General features: G+C 44.6%; 1 protein-coding gene across 7 annotated transcripts in view; it reads left to right on the forward strand.

The window, feature by feature from the left end:
- Positions 1–19,437, forward strand: part of ERG (ETS transcription factor ERG) — a 203,427-nt gene that overhangs the window by 94,492 nt on the left and 89,498 nt on the right. The window contains exon 3 of one of the 7 annotated variants that reach the window (XM_038760545.1): positions 8,813–8,884. The exons of 4 other annotated variants lie outside the window; for them this stretch is intronic. In XM_038760545.1, coding sequence (XP_038616473.1) covers positions 8,813–8,884 — 72 coding nt within the window. Of the gene's footprint in view, positions 1–8,812; positions 8,885–15,083; positions 15,164–16,197; positions 16,224–19,437 lie in introns of those variants that run through there. 2 more of the 7 variants (XM_038760541.1, XM_038760544.1) reach the window with 2 other exon arrangements.

Below are 19,437 nucleotides of genomic sequence, written 5' to 3' on the forward strand. Positions count from 1 at the left end.
CGCATTCTAAACTTTAATCTGCGTCGATCTGTTGCGTGCACCAAAGGAAATGGATTCCAATGTACAATGTTCATTCTTTTTTTTTTTTTTTGCATTGAGAAGGGAGAGAAAAAATTAGGTGTCCAAAGGGTGGCAGTTTTGAGTTATTAAGAATGATCTGGATTAGCCTCAACCTTTGAGGGTCACTCCATTGCACGCTCCGATATTTCACATCTGTTTCTTGTTGGCCGTCACTAACAAAGGAGCCCAATATATATACAGTCCCAACATTAGGCGTCTGCCTGTTCCTTTAAGACCAGGCAGCTGGCCCCTAACAACATAGAGGAACACCTCTAATTCAAATTTACAGATTAGACCAAAACCTGAAGGGGAAAGGTCGCTTGGAGCAGCTGAAAACTTTCTCTCTGGAGTTCCCGGCCGGTTTGTTTGTTTTTCAATAATGAAATAAGAAGAGCCGGGCAGTCTTGCCATATGTTCCATAAACCCCGAGGAGTCTGGGAGACACTTTAATGGTATCCATTCCAGAGGAAAAATCTGAAACAGCTTGAACCAATATATAGAGAGATCCTCAATTCTAGCAGGCTCCATGTGGTGTAGTCTGTACTGGAGTTATCTGGGATCTGAGCAGCAGCAGGCAGCAGAAGCAGGGATGTCTTTACTCTGCCAAAAGAACACAGTTTGCTTCATAAGCCTGAAAAGTTGGGGAAGGTGGTTTGGGTTTTTTTGTTGTTCTTTTTTTAACTTTGCTACTTCTCTTGCTCGAGCCTTTCTGATGAGAATAAGGCAGTGCCTTATGTCAGTCTCCCTGTGCTCGAATGTAAGCCTCTTGAGAGCAACTATCATGTTTGCTAACCCTATTGTGTTCTCCTAAGTTTAGGAATAGTAGATGCTCAATAAATATCACCGACACTAATGATGGTATTTACTAAGTGCCTTTTTTGGGGGGGACCCTGTGCTAGGCACTGATGTAGATAGAAGATTAGATCGGAAACAATCCCTATCTCGCATGGGGCTTAGTCTAAGAGGGGAGATTGGGCATTTTATCCCCATCATACAGATGAGGAAACCGAGACACAGAAAAGTTAATAACCTGCCTGTGTTCACATAGCTTGAGAAGGGTGATGGTGAAAGTGCAGTACTTGGGCTCTTTGTGTCTGTTGATTTGGTTTCAGGAGCTGGGACCCGTCGCTCTTGTTGACGTCTTAAAATGATTGCCATGATGGCCAACATTGATGGACCTGAGTTCCTACGGTGTACTAGCTACAGTAAAGTGCACACAAATGGTCCAGTCTTTCCACCATAACTCTCAATGTACGCTCCTGCTTTTTAACCAACTCTGCAGACAAAAATTTCTATCATATGTCTTAGTTGATCTCTCTTTCACTGAAGTTGAAGCTCATATTCTCTTGCTGGGTCATATGGACCCAAATGAGAGTTGATTACAACCTTCACAGAAATGCACTTACCGTATTTAGGATTTTCTCTGATTTGACCTTATTTCTCTCACCTGAATCACCTTTTGGAATTTTGGGTTAAGCACTTTATGGGGATATTTATTTCTTTAAATGCTATTCTCAAAACTTGTGCCTTTATATCTGTCAATATTTTTATGTCTAGCTCCTACATTAGAGTAGAAGCTCCTTGAGGCCAAGGAACATATGTGGTATCTTCTGCACATGTTGTACAAATAATGCCCTGCACTCTGTAGGTGCTCACTGCACTCTTCAGGCACTCAAATACCATCTCTACTACTGCTGCTGCTACTATGTGGGGGAGAAAACCCCAAAAAACAAAATTAAATTTACACTGTGGCAAGTTTGGCTTAGCAATTTCACTGCCAAAATGAATTTGTCAATTTATGAAGCCATTCTGATTCCTCCAGGTCAGACTGAGATGATTTAATGCATTTGTGTGATGGATTGCCTGTATTCTCATTTGGTGTCAATAGAATCAACATGTATTTTGCAATGTGATGTATGGAGGATTTAGTCTTTTTAAAATATGACATAAGTATTCTCTTCTGGGAGATTGCCCTTCCCTCCACTCTGAAAAGAGCCCTGACTTTCTTGACATCTGGGATCAGTTTTTGAGTATTCTCAAGTGAGTGTTCTCATTCTTCTTTACATTATGGAGTCCCCACACCAAAGCCAGGATTCGAATGTTAAAATATGGGCTGACACTAGAGTACCATATTCTACATTAAAGAAGATTGTCTCAAAACTGTGAACCAATAGATAATGCTAATGTTGAGCATTTGTTTATCATCATCATCATCATCAGTACTTACTGAGCACCTACTGTATGCAGAACACTGAATTAGGTGCTTGGGAGTGTTCCATAAAAGTAGAAGATATAATCTCTGCCCTCAAGGATATAACTGGGGAGGCAGGAAGACAAAGATATCATATAATGGGAACAAGAGGGAAACAGAGAACCAGAGCAAAATATGAAGAAATGAAAGATGTGGCATAAATAAACCAATGTGTATGGAGGCCCTAGGAGGCTAGTGGGACATTAAGGAGGGAAAGCCTCAGGGAAGAGGTGTTTTAGGAGGCTTTGAATGTGGGAAAGGCTGTGGTTTAGTTTGCATTGGGTTGGGAGGGGAAGGTCCATGCAGGGAAAGAGCTTATGCAATGTGTTGGAGATGAGAGATATAAGAAAAAGATAAACCTGAAAGTGCTCAGTATTTATTGAGCACTTATTGTGTGCAGGGCACTGTACTAAGCACTTGGGAGAGTACAAACAACGGAATAACAGACACATTCCCCACCCACAAATGAGTTTACAGTCTAGAGGGGGAGACAGACAAAAAGGAGTAATATTACCAAAGAAGCATTTGACATGGCAGATATTTCATATAAAGGTCAGAACAAACTAAAAATCCCTTCAATCTGATTTTTAAGTCTGAATATATATATATATATATATAAACCTTTTAAATAAAACCCAACCTGTAGCATCATCTTCAAAAAAGGAGGACAGTGGGCTCTTTCTACCACCTCTCCCTTCTTCCCTGTCCCTCATCCAGGTCAGCTGTGGGGCATAGAGTTGCCCTTGGCTGTGAAGGTGAAAGGCTCATGGTTTTCAGGCACCCTCCTTCCCTGGGCTAGTGGCAGAGCCCCAAGGGCAGGGGGTCACAGGCCCTGGACTCAGGGCAACCCCAGACCCTGGCAAGACCTCTCTTCCTCTTCCCTTCCTCTGACCCTGTGCTACAGATCCCAGGCCGGGATCATGAGCAGATATTGCATAATGGTCAGAACCGAAACTCTCCAGGATCGGTTAGGGCAGAGAGTTGGGATTAGGGACAGGGAGTGTGTTTACCAAATCTGTTGTAGTCTCCCAATCACTTAGTAAAGGGCTCTGCACACAATAAGTGCTCAATAAAAACCATTGATTGGTTTATTAGGGGGAAGTACTACTTTTGACCCCTTTAGCTCCATCCATCTGCCTCCGACCAAGCCCAGGACTTCCATACCCTCAATACCTGCCTCGTTCTCCAAAAACACAACAGAAGCTCAGTCCACCTCATTGATGGTGATAACGGTGTGGTCTCTTTCGGGGAAGAATGAATCCCATTCTCTTGTGGAATGCCATCAGAGCACGATTTTATTGTCTCTTGCCAGGAGAACTGAGGTTTTTGCCCTGAACTTTGGCCAAGCCATCAAATCAGCAGGAGGGGACCAGAGTAGGATCCAAGAGTCCTGGCTCCCAGGCTGGGCTCTAATTCTTCCAGCAGGGAACCTCGCCATTAAGCTTGGGGAGGGCAGCAAATGGGTGGGAATCTTAATGATGGCCCCTCGCTGGCAGTGAGGAAGTCGGCTGTTTTTGCTGCTGCTTCCTGTGGGCAGAGGAAGTGCAGTTCAGGCATTGAAGTTTCTTCTCTCCATTTCTGGAATCAGAAAGTTTTCCTGAAGCTGACAACTTTTCTGCCCCGTTTTCAACTCTTCTCCCATGTGTAGGGGCCTGAGAAGGGCAGATCTATAATGGCTGGGAGAGTTCATGTTTCCTCTCTGCTGCAGGTGCTATTGGCCTGCTCTGGGGAATCATTTGGTGGTTTCCTTGAAATGACCTTGGGGTCCTTTGAGGTAAACACTGAGGCAGCCATGGCCTAATAGGAAAAGCATGAGGCTCGCACTCAGATAACCTAGGTTCTAGCCCCAGCTCTGCTGTTTGACCCTGTCCAAGTCACTGAAATGCTCTGACTTTCAGCTTTCCCATTGGTAAAGTAGGAATAAAATACCTCGTAGATATGAATCCCATAGTGGGTCAGGGACTGTGTCAGATCTGATCACCTTGTCCTTACCCCAGAGCTCAGCGCAATTTTTAGTAGTTCTTAGGTTTTTAATAGGTTCTTAAAATAAATATTGGAATAATATATTTCATAACATGATACAATGCAGTGGTCTTTGGGGCTGCAGTCTTGCCCTTCTTCCTCTGCTTTCCCTGGTGATTCCCAGATAAGGGACCATGCCTCTCAAGTGCCTCAGTTTCCTCATCTGTAAAACGGGGATTAAAAACCTTAGACTGTGAGCCTCATGAGGGACAAGGGCAGTATCTGACCTGATCTTGAATCTACCCAAGGGCTTAGTACATAGCAAGCACTCAACAAACACCACAATTCTTTTTCTTTCTATTATTATTGTTATTACTGTTCTTGTTAAATGAAAATGAGCTTTATATGCTGAAGGAATGTGTGAAGGATGTGGGTCCAGGAGACATGAAACCCTTCTGTTGTGATTTCCAAACTCTCAGCCCATCTTCTTTTGACCATTTTCTTCAGCAAAGCTGTTAGTGGTCAGTGCTGGTTGTTGACCTGCTTCTAACCTAGAACCCCAGAACAACCTTCCTCCTGAGTGAGTGGACTCAGGGGCTCTCCCATCCTGCCATTCCTCATTTTCTCCAGGAAAGGTACAGCTGTTCCCCATGGCTAGGTCTCTGCCAGGCTGGCAGGCGCAAGGGAAGCCCGGCCCCATAGGCCCTGACAGCAGGCCCGGCCCAGCCGGCCACCCACAAGTGTTTACTCGGAGAGTGGTTTTGCAGAGTCATTTGGCACATCAAGTTTCAGCGAGGGGGTGTGCAAATCAAGCCCTCCCTGCCCCATGTTACTGCCAGAGAGTCCCACAGCACTAAAGTAAACAAACAACTTTCACCTGCAGAATGGCCCGGCACTCCGTCTCCGAGCCAGGAGTAGAGGAGAGAAGCAAAAAATCCCCATTTTTCATAGCACAAATACTCCCCTGGTCAAGGTCAGGAAGATGAGTGTTATGAGAGACACCTCTTTATACCAAGAGTTTTCTGGGTCTCTTTATTTCCCTTGATTTTATTTTCATTTCACATCCCTGGGAATCATGGTAAGAGGGCATGGCGGTGTATTTCTGAAATGAAAATTAATCTTTTTAAAGGTAATTTCTGTTCCTTTTTACTGAATGCCCATAAATATGATGACATTTTTAGGTGAGAAATGCATTGGCTGCAGTGTGCAAAAACAGGGTGACATTATTTTTGAGGAATACCGGAAAAAGAGACTGCTAGCCCTAGCCTATGCATCTTCCCCCTCTCCTTGGAACCCATGAATGTGGGAAGATGGAGTCAGAGAATGTGCAAATAAAGTCCCCTAACTTCAGAGGGCATCCATTCTACAAGTCCAAAAATCCTGGAAGATGCTCTCCCAGCATGTGGAAGTCCAAGTTTTTAGAATGACCAAGAGTGTATGTGTGAGTGTGCTTGTGTGTGCTTGCACGAATGTGTGTGAATGCGTGTTGTGGTGGTGATGGAGGGCGGAGGGGCTGAGGTGGAAGAGAAACAGTGGGAAGTAGAGTGAGGTAGGCTCGCCTCCAGATGATGTTGTTCCATTTTTGGAGTATTTGTGTATTTTTCTTCAACCAGCATAAAACCATGACCCTCCCAGCTAAGGCAGGATATAGAGAGAATTGATTGATAATAATTATTATCTCTCTTACTTGAACTCCAAGTCCCATGTGGGACAGGAACTGTGTCTGATTTGATTATCTTGTATCTACTCTAGCATTTAGTACAGTGCTTAGCACATGGCAAGTGCTTAACAAATGTCATCATTATTTTATTGTATTATTGATTGCGGTAAAAATGTGCCTGGTTCCTACTAGTATCCTTAATGCCTTTGTGATGAAGACAAATGCTTTTTAATTTGTGAAATTATTCCTATAGCTCGTTGAAAGGATGGGAGTGTGGAATTATATGTATATATGTTTGTACATATTTATTACTCTATCTTGTACGTATCTATTCTATTTTATTTTGTTAGTATGTTTGGTTTTGTTCTCTGTCTCCCCCCTCTAGACTGTGAGCCCACTGTTGGGTAGGGACTGTCTCTATATGTTGCCAACTTGTACTTCCCAAGCGCTTAGTACAGTGCTCTGCACACAGTAAGCGCTCAATAAATACGATTGATTGATTGACTTACAAAATCATGAAACTGAAAAATCAGATTTGGAACTGAACAGCGTCCGACTTTCAGCATCCTAAACCATCGCAAGTTTTCCACGTTTTTTTTTTTTCTTTTCCCCTTTCGTTTTCCTCTTGGTTAGCTGAGTATCCTCAACCAAGTAAACACTTTAAAACAATAAAACAAGAGCTAGACTCTCGATTTATACTTGGCCTTAGAGGTAGTTATAATTGGAGATGAAATTGGAGATGAAAAAGAGAATCCTCCGGGAAAAGGGGAGGAGGATTTGAGTAACCTGAGCCTCCAGCTAGCCTGGACCCTTAAGAGGGACACTTAGCACCCTCTAGTGACTGCAGTCTCTGGCAGCTCAGAGGACGAGGCAGGTTGTGACTCTTTCTACTGGCCATATAATAATAATAATAATAATAATAATAATAATAATAGCATTTATTAAGCACTTACCATGAGCAAAGCACTGTTCTAAGCGCTGGGGAGGTTACAAGGTGATCAGGTTGTCCCACAGGGTGCGCTCTCTGGGTTGAGGGTGCTGCAGCCCATCTTTCAGTGCCAACCCTGTGGTAAACGTTGTCCCCAAAGCCCCCTTTGAGGGCAAGCCCACTGGGTCGAGAGAGGTAAACCACCTATTGTTTAGCCAGCTGATGGGTTTGATTTGCTTTCCAGGGGCGGGCAGACAGACAGACAGCAGGCCGAGGCGGAGGCCCTCAGGGAACCTGAAGCCAATGGGGCTCTGCGCCTAAGTAATAATGTTGGTATTTGTTAAGCGCTTACTATGTGCCAAACACTGTTCTAAGTGCTGGGGTTGATACAAGGTAATCAGGCTGTCCCACGTGGGGCTCACAGTCTTCATCCCCATTTTACAGATGAGGTAACAGAGGCCCAGAGAAATTAAGTGATTTGTCCGAGGTCACACAGTTGACAAGTGGCAGAGCCAGGATTAAAACCCGTAACCTCTGACTCCCAAGCCGTGTTATTTCCATTAAGATACGCTGCTTCTCACTAAGCCATGCTGCTTAAAGTCTCTAGTGCCTCACTTTCCCCATGACTCCTTGAGGGACAGAAGGGAGGCTGGATGGAAGAAGGTGGGCTTGGCCTTGGGCTCTCAGAAGAGGCTGCCAAATGAAATAATAGATCTTCCAGGATATCTTCAAATAGACTGTCATTATTACCCCCAGTCGCACATCACCTTTAAGCACTTTGACACTCACCCCTCCCCAGCCCCTCAGCACTTATGTACAAATCTTTATACTCAGCCATTTCCCCTATCTACCATTTATTTAGATATCTTCGCCTACTCCCTCTCCCTTCTGTATTTCCCTTGCACTTGGCTCTATACCTTTAAGCACATGACATCCACCCCACCCTCAGCCCTACAGCAATTTTGTACCTATCTGCAATTTATTTTAATATCTGTCTCCCCTTCTAAACCGTAAGCCACTGGTGGACAGGAAACAGGTCTACCAACTCTGGTTGTACTCCCCCAAGCATGTAGTACAGTGTTCTGCCCACAATACTGAATAATTACCATTGATTGACTGAGCTCCCTCTAGACTGCAAGCTCCTTGAGGGCAGGAATTGTGTCTACAAAATGTACTGTATGCTCCCTAGCACTTAGTTCAGCGTCTGTACACGGTAGGTCCTCAGTAAGTGCCACTGATAGACTCAGACAACATCGGCCTGAGATGGGATGGTTAGAGTCCTGGCTAGGTGCAGGTGTTTAGTCCAGTGGGAATCTAGGGTTCCCAACTGAGCTCTCTGCCTCTGTGGGCCCCTTGGACTTTAACGGGGTTTAAAGGGTGCATTTCTTCGTCTCAGTATAGTCCCGTGACTAGGTCCAACTCAGATTGATTAGTGGCATTAGCCACAACCAGAACTGGTAGCCACCCCCCAGTAATGGTATGGAGCTGCTGCTCTGATTTTTGTCGGTGTGAATGTATGGCAGACAAGGCCCTTGTCGTGATCTTCTTGACTCTTTCCCTCTAAGATAGAGATACCACTTCTAATTGCTTTTGTCATGTTGGTCTATCTTCAGCTGACTCCCAGCTGTGCCTGCTGTTCCACATCACTGAATATAACGTTATATTGTTATATGGTACTCTCCCAAGCTTTAGTATAGTGCTGTGCACCCAGTAAGCACACAGTAAATAAGACTGATTAATTTTACTTTACTGGGTCTTTAAAACTTTCTCTTGCCCGCCTCCTCATAATTCACAGCCTCACCCATTTTGGCTGCTTAGATTTCCTGTGGTGGTCAACTCTCTCTTCATGTCTTACCCAGTAGAGGTGTGATGCAATGGGCATTGCTTCAACGCTGGTGTACTAACTCTGTTCCAAGATCTAATTGTTTGTGATCCTGTCTTGCCATTTTAGGTTAAGTATGGCACGTTGGTGGCCCTGATGAAACTGCTTGAGAAGTTGAATGTGGTGTTTGTGGTGTCTGTGGTAAGTCCAGATCTCATAGCCATATCAAAAATGTAAGCTTCTCTACAGACCTGCAGTGTATTCCCTAATCTAATGGCACCACACTCTTATCACACTTTCAGAGGACGCGCTGGCCTTCTTGACTCGATCTTCTTCCTTTTGTTTGTAGTCTTGTGTCACTGGATAATGTTCTGCCTAGGGAGCAGATTTAGTGACCCTGTTCAACCTTATGTCACTGCCGGAGGTTCTTGGTTTCCTGCAGAGGTTGCCGGATTCAGGCTGGTGGATGTCCTTACTGTTCTCCAGGCTAATTGCCAAAACAGAAGGCTTGACTGACTCCGCAGAACGGTTCATAATCACCTGAATCCTTCTTGAATGGGTGCTTCTGGAGGAGAGTTATAGGTGCCCCTTTATGGTAGGCTCAAGACTTCCAATCCAGCTCTAGGCCTGTTGCACCGAAAGGGTTTTCCATAGTTCTGACCTGTGTTTGGACTTCAGATTCCAGATGTCTTATTTCACCTTCATTCACACAGACACCAACACTTTTCAGGGGTTGCTCATTATAGGCATGAAAATATGAGTCTGTATATTGAGTGTTTGTCTTTTGAATTCATGCGTCAGTTGGAAAATCATAGTGGCCAATAGGTTCTTGGTGTGTTTGATTTGAAACTCACTCTTTTTGATGATGTGCTGGTAAAGTTGCCTTTTTCTTGCCACATCTGCATTGCTTTGGGGTGCAGCTGGGGGTTCTTTGACTAAATCCTGACCTCTAGCTCCCAAGAACACTGTGCCAAGGCTTGCTACATGGTGACTGTGGAGGGAGTTCTTTGCTGGATCAGGTTGTCTTTAAATCAAAAAGTTGAGTTGCAATGTAAATCATCTTCATGACTAGTGATTGATATTAAGCGTTTACTAAGTGTGAAAGCACTGTACTAAGGACTTGGGAGAGGACACGATTGTAAGCTCCTTGAGGGCAGTGATTTTCTATATTGTGCTGTACTCTCCCAAGTACTGTTCTGTGCGCAGTAAGCATTCAGTAAATTCTGTTGATGGATTGACTGCCTTCCTTACCTTCCGGGAGTTTATAATTTATTGGGGTGGACAGACAAAAGTCTTTTATATTAGAGGGAGCTGGGGGAAGAACAAAGTTATAATATGTGAATGGAATTACTTGTGAAGACAGCTTATGGTAGGCAGTCCCTCAATTCGTATCGACTCAGAGCCCCAAAGAAAACTGTATATCAACATATCTGAAAATGTTGAAATGTTATTATTATGGTATTTTGTTAGGTGCTTACTATGTGCCAAGCACTGTACTAAGCATTGGGGTAGACACAGGTTAATCAGGGCAGACACAATCTCTGTCCCACATGGGGTTTACAGTCTAAATTGGAGGTAAGAGGATTTAATTTCCATTTTATAGATGAAATAACTGAGGCACAGATAAGTTAAATGACTTGCCCAAGGTCACACAGCAAGCAGTTGGCAGAGCCAGAATTAGGCCCGTGCTCTTTCCATTAGTCCATGCTGCTTCTCAGCCTGTTCTCCCTCCTACTTAGATTAGCCTTAGTGTTTAACAAATTCCATTTTTTTTAAGAAAAAGGGCACTGAATCTCCTTTTTACAAATGAGGAAATTGAGGCATAGAGAAGTTAAGTGACTTGTCCAAGGTCACTTAGCAGGTAACTGGGAGAGCAGGATTAGAACCCAGGTCCTCTGGCTCCCAGGCCTGTGCTCTTTCCACTAGATCACACTGCCCCTTGTTCAAGCCACAACTGAATTCCAGAACAGATCACTCCTCTCAAAACCAGGTTGGAAGATAGGATTTTAGCCCTCAAAATCCAAAAAGAAATGGAGAAGTCTCCCTTCCCCCAGAAGCTGGGCTATTACCACTGGAAGACAGGTTGATTGGGAGTGCTCAGGGGTGGCTAGCCAGGAGCGTTAACCTGCTCCTAGTAAAAGCTCTATCTGACTCCCTGAGAAGTTAACAGGCTCTGGGGCACAAGTGATGTAGTTTTTCACTGTGAGTCAGGTCCAGGTGGCTTGCTATTGATCTAAGACCTCAATCCCATAACCCAAAGAAGCCCTAATGGTTCAGCCTTCTCACAGAGTCTCTCACAAATAACTGGTTGGGTGCCAAATATTAAGACTTCCACGTCATCCTGGAGACAATGAGCAGTGTTTGGCTCCTATCATTTGTCCTAGTCAAAGGGGCCTGGGACTGTTCTCACGGGGTTGGTAGCTCCAGGGGACTTGGGAAGGATGTCAGAGCTATTTGAGCACCATCGCCAGGCTGGGCCATCCACCAGCTCCCTCCAACATAGATATCAGCTCTCTTCACCTGTTTCTCCCTAGCTTAAGCTCTTCACCCCTCTTAAAATTACCTTCTAACGAGCCTCACCCTGGTCTCTCCTGCACTGACTCCTTTCCCCTGCTGCTCCTCCAAAGCTTGGCATTCATCACCCGTCCTGTCCCCCCAAAGTCTGCAGGCACTCAGCAGACAGCACTAATTGGTTGATCGATCTTTAATTCTCCGTGGCCAGGCTGGATGGCCACATGCAGATGCCCACCTTCCCACTGTGCTGATTTTAGCTTGCCCCTGGCCAGCAGGGAGAGAGAGGGGAGGAGGGAAGTTATTGGAAGGATTAAATCAGCATCACAACTAGTAGTAGAGTTGTCCTTCCATTCCAAGATGACATCAAAACTCTAGTCTGTTCTGCTACTGAAGAGACCACATGTTGTCAGGATTAGAAAGTAACCTAAAATAGGACGGTGGGATGTGTCCTCGTCCCCTGATGGCCCAGGATTGATCCTGTAAACCCCTTCTCCCCTAAAGCACTTTCTTAAAATTATATTCCCCTGGAAGGTGATCGATGCTTTCATTGGCCCGAGCCTTTAAAATTGGGAGTGGACAAAACCAGCCTGGAGACTACCTGCCTGAGAACATGTTAAATTGCTCCTCCTCGAGAGGGCAAGCCAACCAGAAGGCCCCTATTTTCAAAGGCGAACGGCCAAGGTGAGGAGCATTCTTCTCCCCTCCTTTTGGAAGGCACCCAGATCAAACAGTACAAGAAGCTTTGAAAGTTTAGGGGAAAGAAAATTTAAATGCACGGGTCAACTCAAGTCATAATCAGCTAGTCATCTCGCTCATTGTTTAGAGATGAAAAGAACGGAAATCAACATCCCCACAAAATCTAATTGCTTCAAAACTAGTGGAGTTCTGATTTTCACACAGAAAGTGGGAGATTTGTTGCAAGCTATCTTCTCTGTCCAGGCACAAGGACCAAAATAACAGAGCGCGGGCCAAAAGATAAAACGGGGTGGGCCAGGGTTGGGGGACAGATTGGTTTATAGGAATGTGGCATGTCCTGTAAACATTAACCTACTCAGTCGTCACGTCAGAATCCACTCATCTTACTGAAGGCCAAATCTGAGTCCTGTAGTTTACCTCTCCTCCATTCAGGATTTGGTTCTATTGTGTTTTTGCACAAGCTGGCCACACCTTGCCACTGGTTCGACTTTCTTGTAGCTCGACTCTAAGCAAAATATTGTTTCTACCAGGGTACAAGTCACTTCCTGAAAATGAGTAATAAAAAGCATGTAGGAAATACTCTAAGGAATGTGTGGCTCTATATTATTAGTTGTACTTCCTTCAAGTAGAAAACAGAAGTGTGACCCTGAACTGAGAGGTTGAATTTGAAGACACCTTAATGAGCATTTGACATGGCATCTGTAATGCAGGCTGAAGTGCCACTGAGGGCCAGCCAGCTGTTCTGACTTTTGCCCCAGTCAGAGGTTGCATTGTGAAACATTTGAGAACCTTGCAGAAGTCAGAAAATGTCCAACTTGCAGAAAACACCCACTTTAGACCAAACATTTAGTACAATGCGCTACACCAAGTATTCAGTGAAGATTCAGTTCAGCACAACATACTGGGCTGATAAACCTGTGAGACTGTGAGCCCGCTGTTGGGTAGGGACCGTATCTATGTGTTGCCAACTTGTACTTCCCAAGCACTTAGTACAGTGATCTGCACACAGTAAGCGCTCAATAAATACTATTGAATGAATGAATGAATGTAAATGGTCACGGGTGCCAGGGTTCTCTCATCCAAACTGTTCTCTTGTTTTCTATCCAAGCCTTTGTTTGAGGGAAATTCTCAAAACCAACACCTTCCAAAGGTGGCAGTGAGTGCCTTCCAGTCAGGTTTAGCCACAAAAATCTTGTGACCTTGCGAGCCACAAGGAGACCCACTGTCAAAGACATTTTAAGTCAAATGATTGTGTCACTTGATTTAAAAAAAAAACACTCCATTTAACTCAGTCCAGAATGTAAACCCCCCGAATGGCAGGAATCATGTCTTCTAAGTCACCCTAGCTCTTAGGACAGTATTCTGCATACAGTGGGTGAGAACACGGGGTGGGAGTCTGGAGATACGGGGTCTAGTCCCAGCTCTGAATCTGGCCTACTGTGTGATCTTGGACAATTCACTTAACTTCTCTGTTCCTTACTGTCTTCTGTGAAATGGGGATAAAATACCTGTTCTCCTTCCTTCCATTCCTCCTATATTGGGAGCCCTGATGTGACTTGAAATGGGGTGTGTCTGATCCGATGATTTTCTATCCACCCCAATATTTGACACAGTGCTTGGCACATAGAAGGCACTTAATAAATACCACTATTAAGAGACGATACCCTGAAAACAATGTTATTATTGTCACTGGGAGGATGTGGAGGAAAACCTGCTCTTTAAGGTGACATATGTTTGCATTTTACCTCTGGGCCCTCACAAGCTAAATGAAATGGGCTGTGCCCCTGCCAACCTTCCATATGTGGTCACAGTGATAAACTGCAACCACTTCCACCACCTGAGGCAATTGTGGGATCACATTGTGACCACACCCAATGGCTACAGTCCAGACTGAAGCCCCTACCTAATTTATTCTCCCAGAGAAGGCTTGTGCTATACATTAAGATCCCACACATACCCACGCTGACTTCACATTGGCTTTCCTCTGACGCTTTTGCTCAAGAGTCCTAGCATTTATGTTTTCAGCCTCTCTAATTGGAATCAATTGCACACGTTGGCAGATAGAAGTAACTAGAGAAAGTAACTCAACATTCTTCACTTCCCTCAGTCAGCCTACTCACTGTGCTTCGTTCATGCTCCTCCCGCCACCGGCCTGTTGCTCATGTCCCCCCTCCTGCCTGCAACTCTATTCCCCTGCACATCCAGCAGACCACTGCTCTCCCTTCAAAGATCTTCTGAAATCGCATTGCCTCCAGGAAGCCTTCCCTGATTCACCTCTCACCTTTACACCCTATTTCCTCCCCCCTCACCATCACTTCATCACTTCCACACATCACCTACAGTCTTTGGTACACACCCCACCCTGCTCCAAGTAACGCTTATGTGCTTGTCTTTATATTCTACCACTTATCTCTACCTGTAATTGGTCTTAGTATCTGTCTCCTCTCACTAGATTGTAACTAAGCCCCTTGAGGGCAGGGATCATGTCTAGTAACTATGGTATTCTCCTAAGTGCTTAGGACAGTGCTGTGCACAGAGTAAGTGGTTAACAACTAGAGTCAATTGATTGAGAAAGCTCTCACTTTTCCCTGTTGAAAGGAGACTGTTGAATAGGTAGTGTGAAATGAAAGGCCGGCACTATTATTAGACACTGCATCTCTTTGAGAAATGAGTCCTACCTGAACGCTCCCTGCGTGAGAAAGGTAAGTAATGAATGAGGAGTAGTGGCCTCAGTTCATTTATCTCCCTGCTAATAATAATGCAACCAAGTTGACACGATCCACCGCATTGAGGCATCTCTGTCCAGGCCCATGGGCACATTCAGCCATCAACTCCCCCGGGGACCGCCTCTGTGAAACCGTGCAGAAACTGGCCCAATCCGCCCGACATCTGCATCCTGCCTTAGTGCAGAATGTCACACATATTGCACATCGAGTCACACCTGCCAAAGCAGTTCAGTCCCAGGCAATTGACAATTTTTTTTTCAAATTAAAAAAAATTCTAGCTGCATATCATCAAGAAAAACAACATTGTTTTTAGGGTCTCTTATCTCTCCGCTCCCAAATATCCTGTTTCTTCGAGCAGCGGTAGCCAGGACCAATAGAAACCTCTTCCTGCCACTGGCTGACTTCATTTCCCAGACTTAGCACAATCTCATCCGCTCTAAACAACCTCATCAAAACTCCTTTCTGGTCAGAGAGAAGGAATAATTATTATTAACAATTATTAGTGATCAATAAACTTGATTGCATCATGGCCAGCACTATCAAGGTAAGGCAAGGCTACCTTCTCCTTTGAGCGAATCTTTTTCTGGTGGGTCTTATTCTTTGGTTTCCTTTATCAACACAGATAAGTTAGGGTTGGGCAACACCCCCACTGCCACAATAGAAGACAACAAGATTTCCTTTGTACTGCCTAGTAAATTTCCTTTTTCCTACTCCAGCCATCCGCAAAGCTTAAAAACTTGAAACTCGGAAAAAAATTGGGGTTTCTAAATTCACCGGTCGGTGCTGAGGGTGACTTTTGCAAAGGTCTTTTTTGAGCGCTTCTGAACTCTCTCGTCCCATAGCTTTCCCCCAAGGCGGCTTGGAGACGAATACACTGCGGAGCGAGAGAGATTTGGAAGGGGTTGGAGGGTTGGCTAGTGTTTAACTTTTGGATGTTCTCAAATTCCTTCCCCTTCAACTAGGGATGCGGCATCTTTCAGGTGGGAGGGGAGGACCCCCCTCCCGCCCCTCACCACCACCACCACCTCTCCGGCAAGCAGCACTCCATCGGGATGTGCTCATAGTACCGAGGTGGTTTTCTGGACCCTCCATCCTGGAGGTGGGGAGTTTTCCCAGCTTGCGCGGTGCTGATTGAGCTTGTCCGATTTTTGTCGCTCATCTCTTCAAAAATAAAAGGGCATGCCAATCAGCAAATGCCGAGTAAGCCTTCTTCTTCGGACCCGTTTGGGAAGTGGTAGACCGGCCAGCTGCTTGACCGCTCGTCGCTGCTCTTGTGTGGATAAGGCCGTCCGTTTTACTTGCATGTGTTTCAGTAGATAAAGTATAGGTAAATAGAACGTTGGAGGCATTAGAAGGAAACCTAAATGGCGCCTTAATTCCTGGAAATGAAACCATTTTTATGTACTCCGCAGGGCTGCGGGCAAGAACTCTATTTTGGGGTTGCTGTAGAGAAGGATATTTAGCGCCGCAGGTCCGCTGGAGCAGTTTTGTGCTTTTCTAACTTGCGTGGACTGATAAAAACAGCTGTTGAATCAGCCCGCTAGATGAAGAGGAGTGGAAGTTTTGTTTTCTGCATGCTGCCTCTAGTTTTGCCGCATCCTTTGGTGAGACCGTCTGAATGTGCTTTTTCCGAGGGTGGGGTTAATTTTAAAGCTCAGAAATGTGGAGAAATTTGCCTAGAAATGGGCTGGGTTGTTTCCAAAAAAACATCTCCTCAGAGTGGTCTTTCTGGGAGCGTAGGTGCTTTCAGTTGTCATATTGGGTTTGGAATCATTCGGCTGTGCTGCTGGGATCTTCTGTTTTGGGACAGGAGAGAGATTTGCAGGTTTGGTCTGGGGAGAGTTACCTTTTTAGATTTGACTTAGGGAAGTAAGAATGAGATTTGATGGGCAGCAGTGTTACCTGATTTCTCCCCAAATTTATGTAACAGATGAGGCCAATATTTCTCCTAAACGAAGAGCACGGAGCCTCTACGCCTGTCACCCCATTGGGAGTATCACCCTCGGGAGGGGTAGGGGTCGGATTCAGGCTGTGCAAAAAAGGTAGTCTTTCTCCAGAACCTCGGAATTGATGGGCAGAAGTTTTGTGTTGAGCAAAGGCGTTTTGCCCGTGGCGATCTCACCCCTAATAGTCATTTGTAGTTGCACAGGTGCCTTTCAAACAGTGATAGAACACGGATGTGAAGACTCCATGTGTTTATCTGTTGAAGTTGGACTGCTTATCATGCATTTTCACAAGTACAGTTGGTAACTATTTATGTCCTAAGCATACGTTCATACTTTCTGTTTGGCTTTGCGTTTTAGTTCGACCGTGGACGTACAGTACGTAGAGACAGATTTCTACCATCATTACGCATGCATTTCTAAATACATTGTAGATTAGATTACTAAAGAGCTTTAGTTTATTAAATGAAAGTACTTGATCACAATGCCAAAAGCCGCCGTTTTATAGATTGATTCCTTCATACCAGTTTCTAGTGGGTTTCCTGAGTCAAGTAATGAGGTGATTTTACAACCTTGTTTTACAAACTGGAACAAGGAGGCCTTGGGACTTATGTCTGGGGTTTTGGTTATGTCAGGGCAGAGCTCAAATTAGCAGGGGAGAAATTATGGAAGTCAATTAGAAACAGGAAATAGAGTCTCTCATGAAGGTAATTGTCCGCCCCAATCGGGCCCTGTTTCGGTTCCAGGTAGAGCAAGTAGACCAATTACCCGATTAATATACATCAGGCGGAATAAAATCCGCCCGTGAGCTTCACGACTGCATTTTTAAATAAATGCTGGCCTGACTCTTTGAAGCCTTGCAGAAGAACAAAGAATTATTGGGCTCATTTTGTACTTGTAAACTGAAAACAACATTGATCCCATTTTGGTGTCTTTTAAAAGGCCGAGGCAGGCCAGGGAAAAAGTGAGGGTTTTTATTTGGGGCTCAGGATATTGGCCGTCAGTTTCTTACTAGTCCTAGAACTAGTTCTGAAATTCAGATTGAAGTTTTCCAAAAGATCAGTTTGGTGCGAGCTATGGCTGGAGGTGGAGAATGGTTGCAATATGCAGCCCCCTTACCAGCCTGATTGCTTTCTGCCCACAAGCCTGAGGAAATATGTGGTTCCTGAGCTGAAATTCAAGCCCATTTGCTACTTCATCTCAACACTCCCTCCGAATACACATTCCAGGCCCCAAAGAGATTGAACTTTCGGCTCAGCCAAATGGGGACACAGAACAGTGTCCTGCTTCTACAGGGTGGACTAGAAACCTTTGTCCAATTCATTAGCTTAAAAGATGCTAAGGAATGTTTTAATAACCAGCACTTTATCACATCACCGGCCCTGAATATATGGGAATCAAAAAAGTTACTTAAGACAGTGGCTCTTTAGACAAGACCATTGCATTGGGATCCCAAATAGTTTTAATCTGATTACATTGTACCTACCCCAGTGCTCAGCACAAAGCATTTAATCAATATAAAAATTATTATTATTATTATTGTTAGTTACCCTTTTGAAGTTTTTATTTTCCAAGAGATGGATTGAAACCTCAACTCATAGGAAATGACATTTCCTTTTGGTGGAAATGGCAACCTGGTGATTTGTGTATTCTATACAGATCAGCCTGCTGTATGACTCTCCTTCCCTATTTAAGTTTAGATCACATTCTGGCTATCTGGGACAGAGGGTCCATTTTTATGATAAAGCCCATGAATCAATTCTTTAAATTAGCATTATAGTCTTTTTAAAGCACAAAGAATCGTGGCAGATAATCTACCTTTTGAAACAGTTGAGCGGGACATTTGTGGATTGTTCTGTTAGCCTAAGTCGACATCTGACAAATAAACGGTCTCCCTTCATTACTCTCTCTCTTTGCTCCACGTGGAGATAGAAGGGGCACTGGTTGCAAGCGGCATCAGTGAAGTTGCCAGAGTGGAATTGTATACTATCAGTGGATTCCGTTGTTAAATATATTTATTGTCAAGAGACTGGAAGGGGCAAAATAAGGGCCTAGAGAGCTGAACTTGTTCCCTCCTTTCCTTGTTTAAAATGAATTTGCAATTTAGAAAACGTTTTGGCAAATCTGGCAAGACACACAAGAAAACGTCTCCCAAGGTTTCTGGAAAATCGTGGGTACGTGACTGGGTGCAGAACAGACGTGGCTGGAAATAAGGAACTTTCTTTATGGCCCCGAGAGCCATGGGGAAGAGGTTGGAGGGGAGGGGGCAGTAAACCTATCTGGTACTAAAGAGCAAGGGAGAGAGGCCCCTTCCAAAATCATTAGGTCGAACGGGATCTGGACTGTTCCTCTTAAGTACATCGGGTGTGATGTTAATGTGGAAATAAACAGACTTATCTCCACTCTGAATGCCTACGTGCCACCCCCGTCCCTCTTTAGCTCCAGGATATCCATCGCTGTGGCATAGAAGTATTTCCGGACAAGGTCAGGTTTATCACAGTGATTGTCCCAAGACTCTTATCATCCAATCCCAGGGCAGAGTGGGGCTTTTGGAGACCTGCATCTAAACCATCCCAGGCAGACCAGAGTCTCTCCTGCTTGTCAAGCCTGGGGAATCCCACAACTTCCCTCTTTAACCCATTCCAAGGTCTTTCAACCTTCCCTGTAAGGAAACCCTTCTTTACCTCTAACCCAAATCCCTCAGGCTGTGGCTTTACTCCATTTCCTCTCAGTGATCGAGAAACAACTATGTGCTACTCCCTGCATGATTTCTCTTCACCTCCTAGAAGCCCGTTGTCATCCCTCAACATTTTCCTTCCCAGGGTTCAGCCCTATTTCTTTTATCTTTCTCCATGAGTCTTCCTTTCCAACCCTT

This window comes from Tachyglossus aculeatus, chromosome 18, assembly GCF_015852505.1.
Source record: "Tachyglossus aculeatus isolate mTacAcu1 chromosome 18, mTacAcu1.pri, whole genome shotgun sequence".
In the NCBI taxonomy this organism is placed as follows: domain Eukaryota; kingdom Metazoa; phylum Chordata; class Mammalia; order Monotremata; family Tachyglossidae; genus Tachyglossus; species Tachyglossus aculeatus.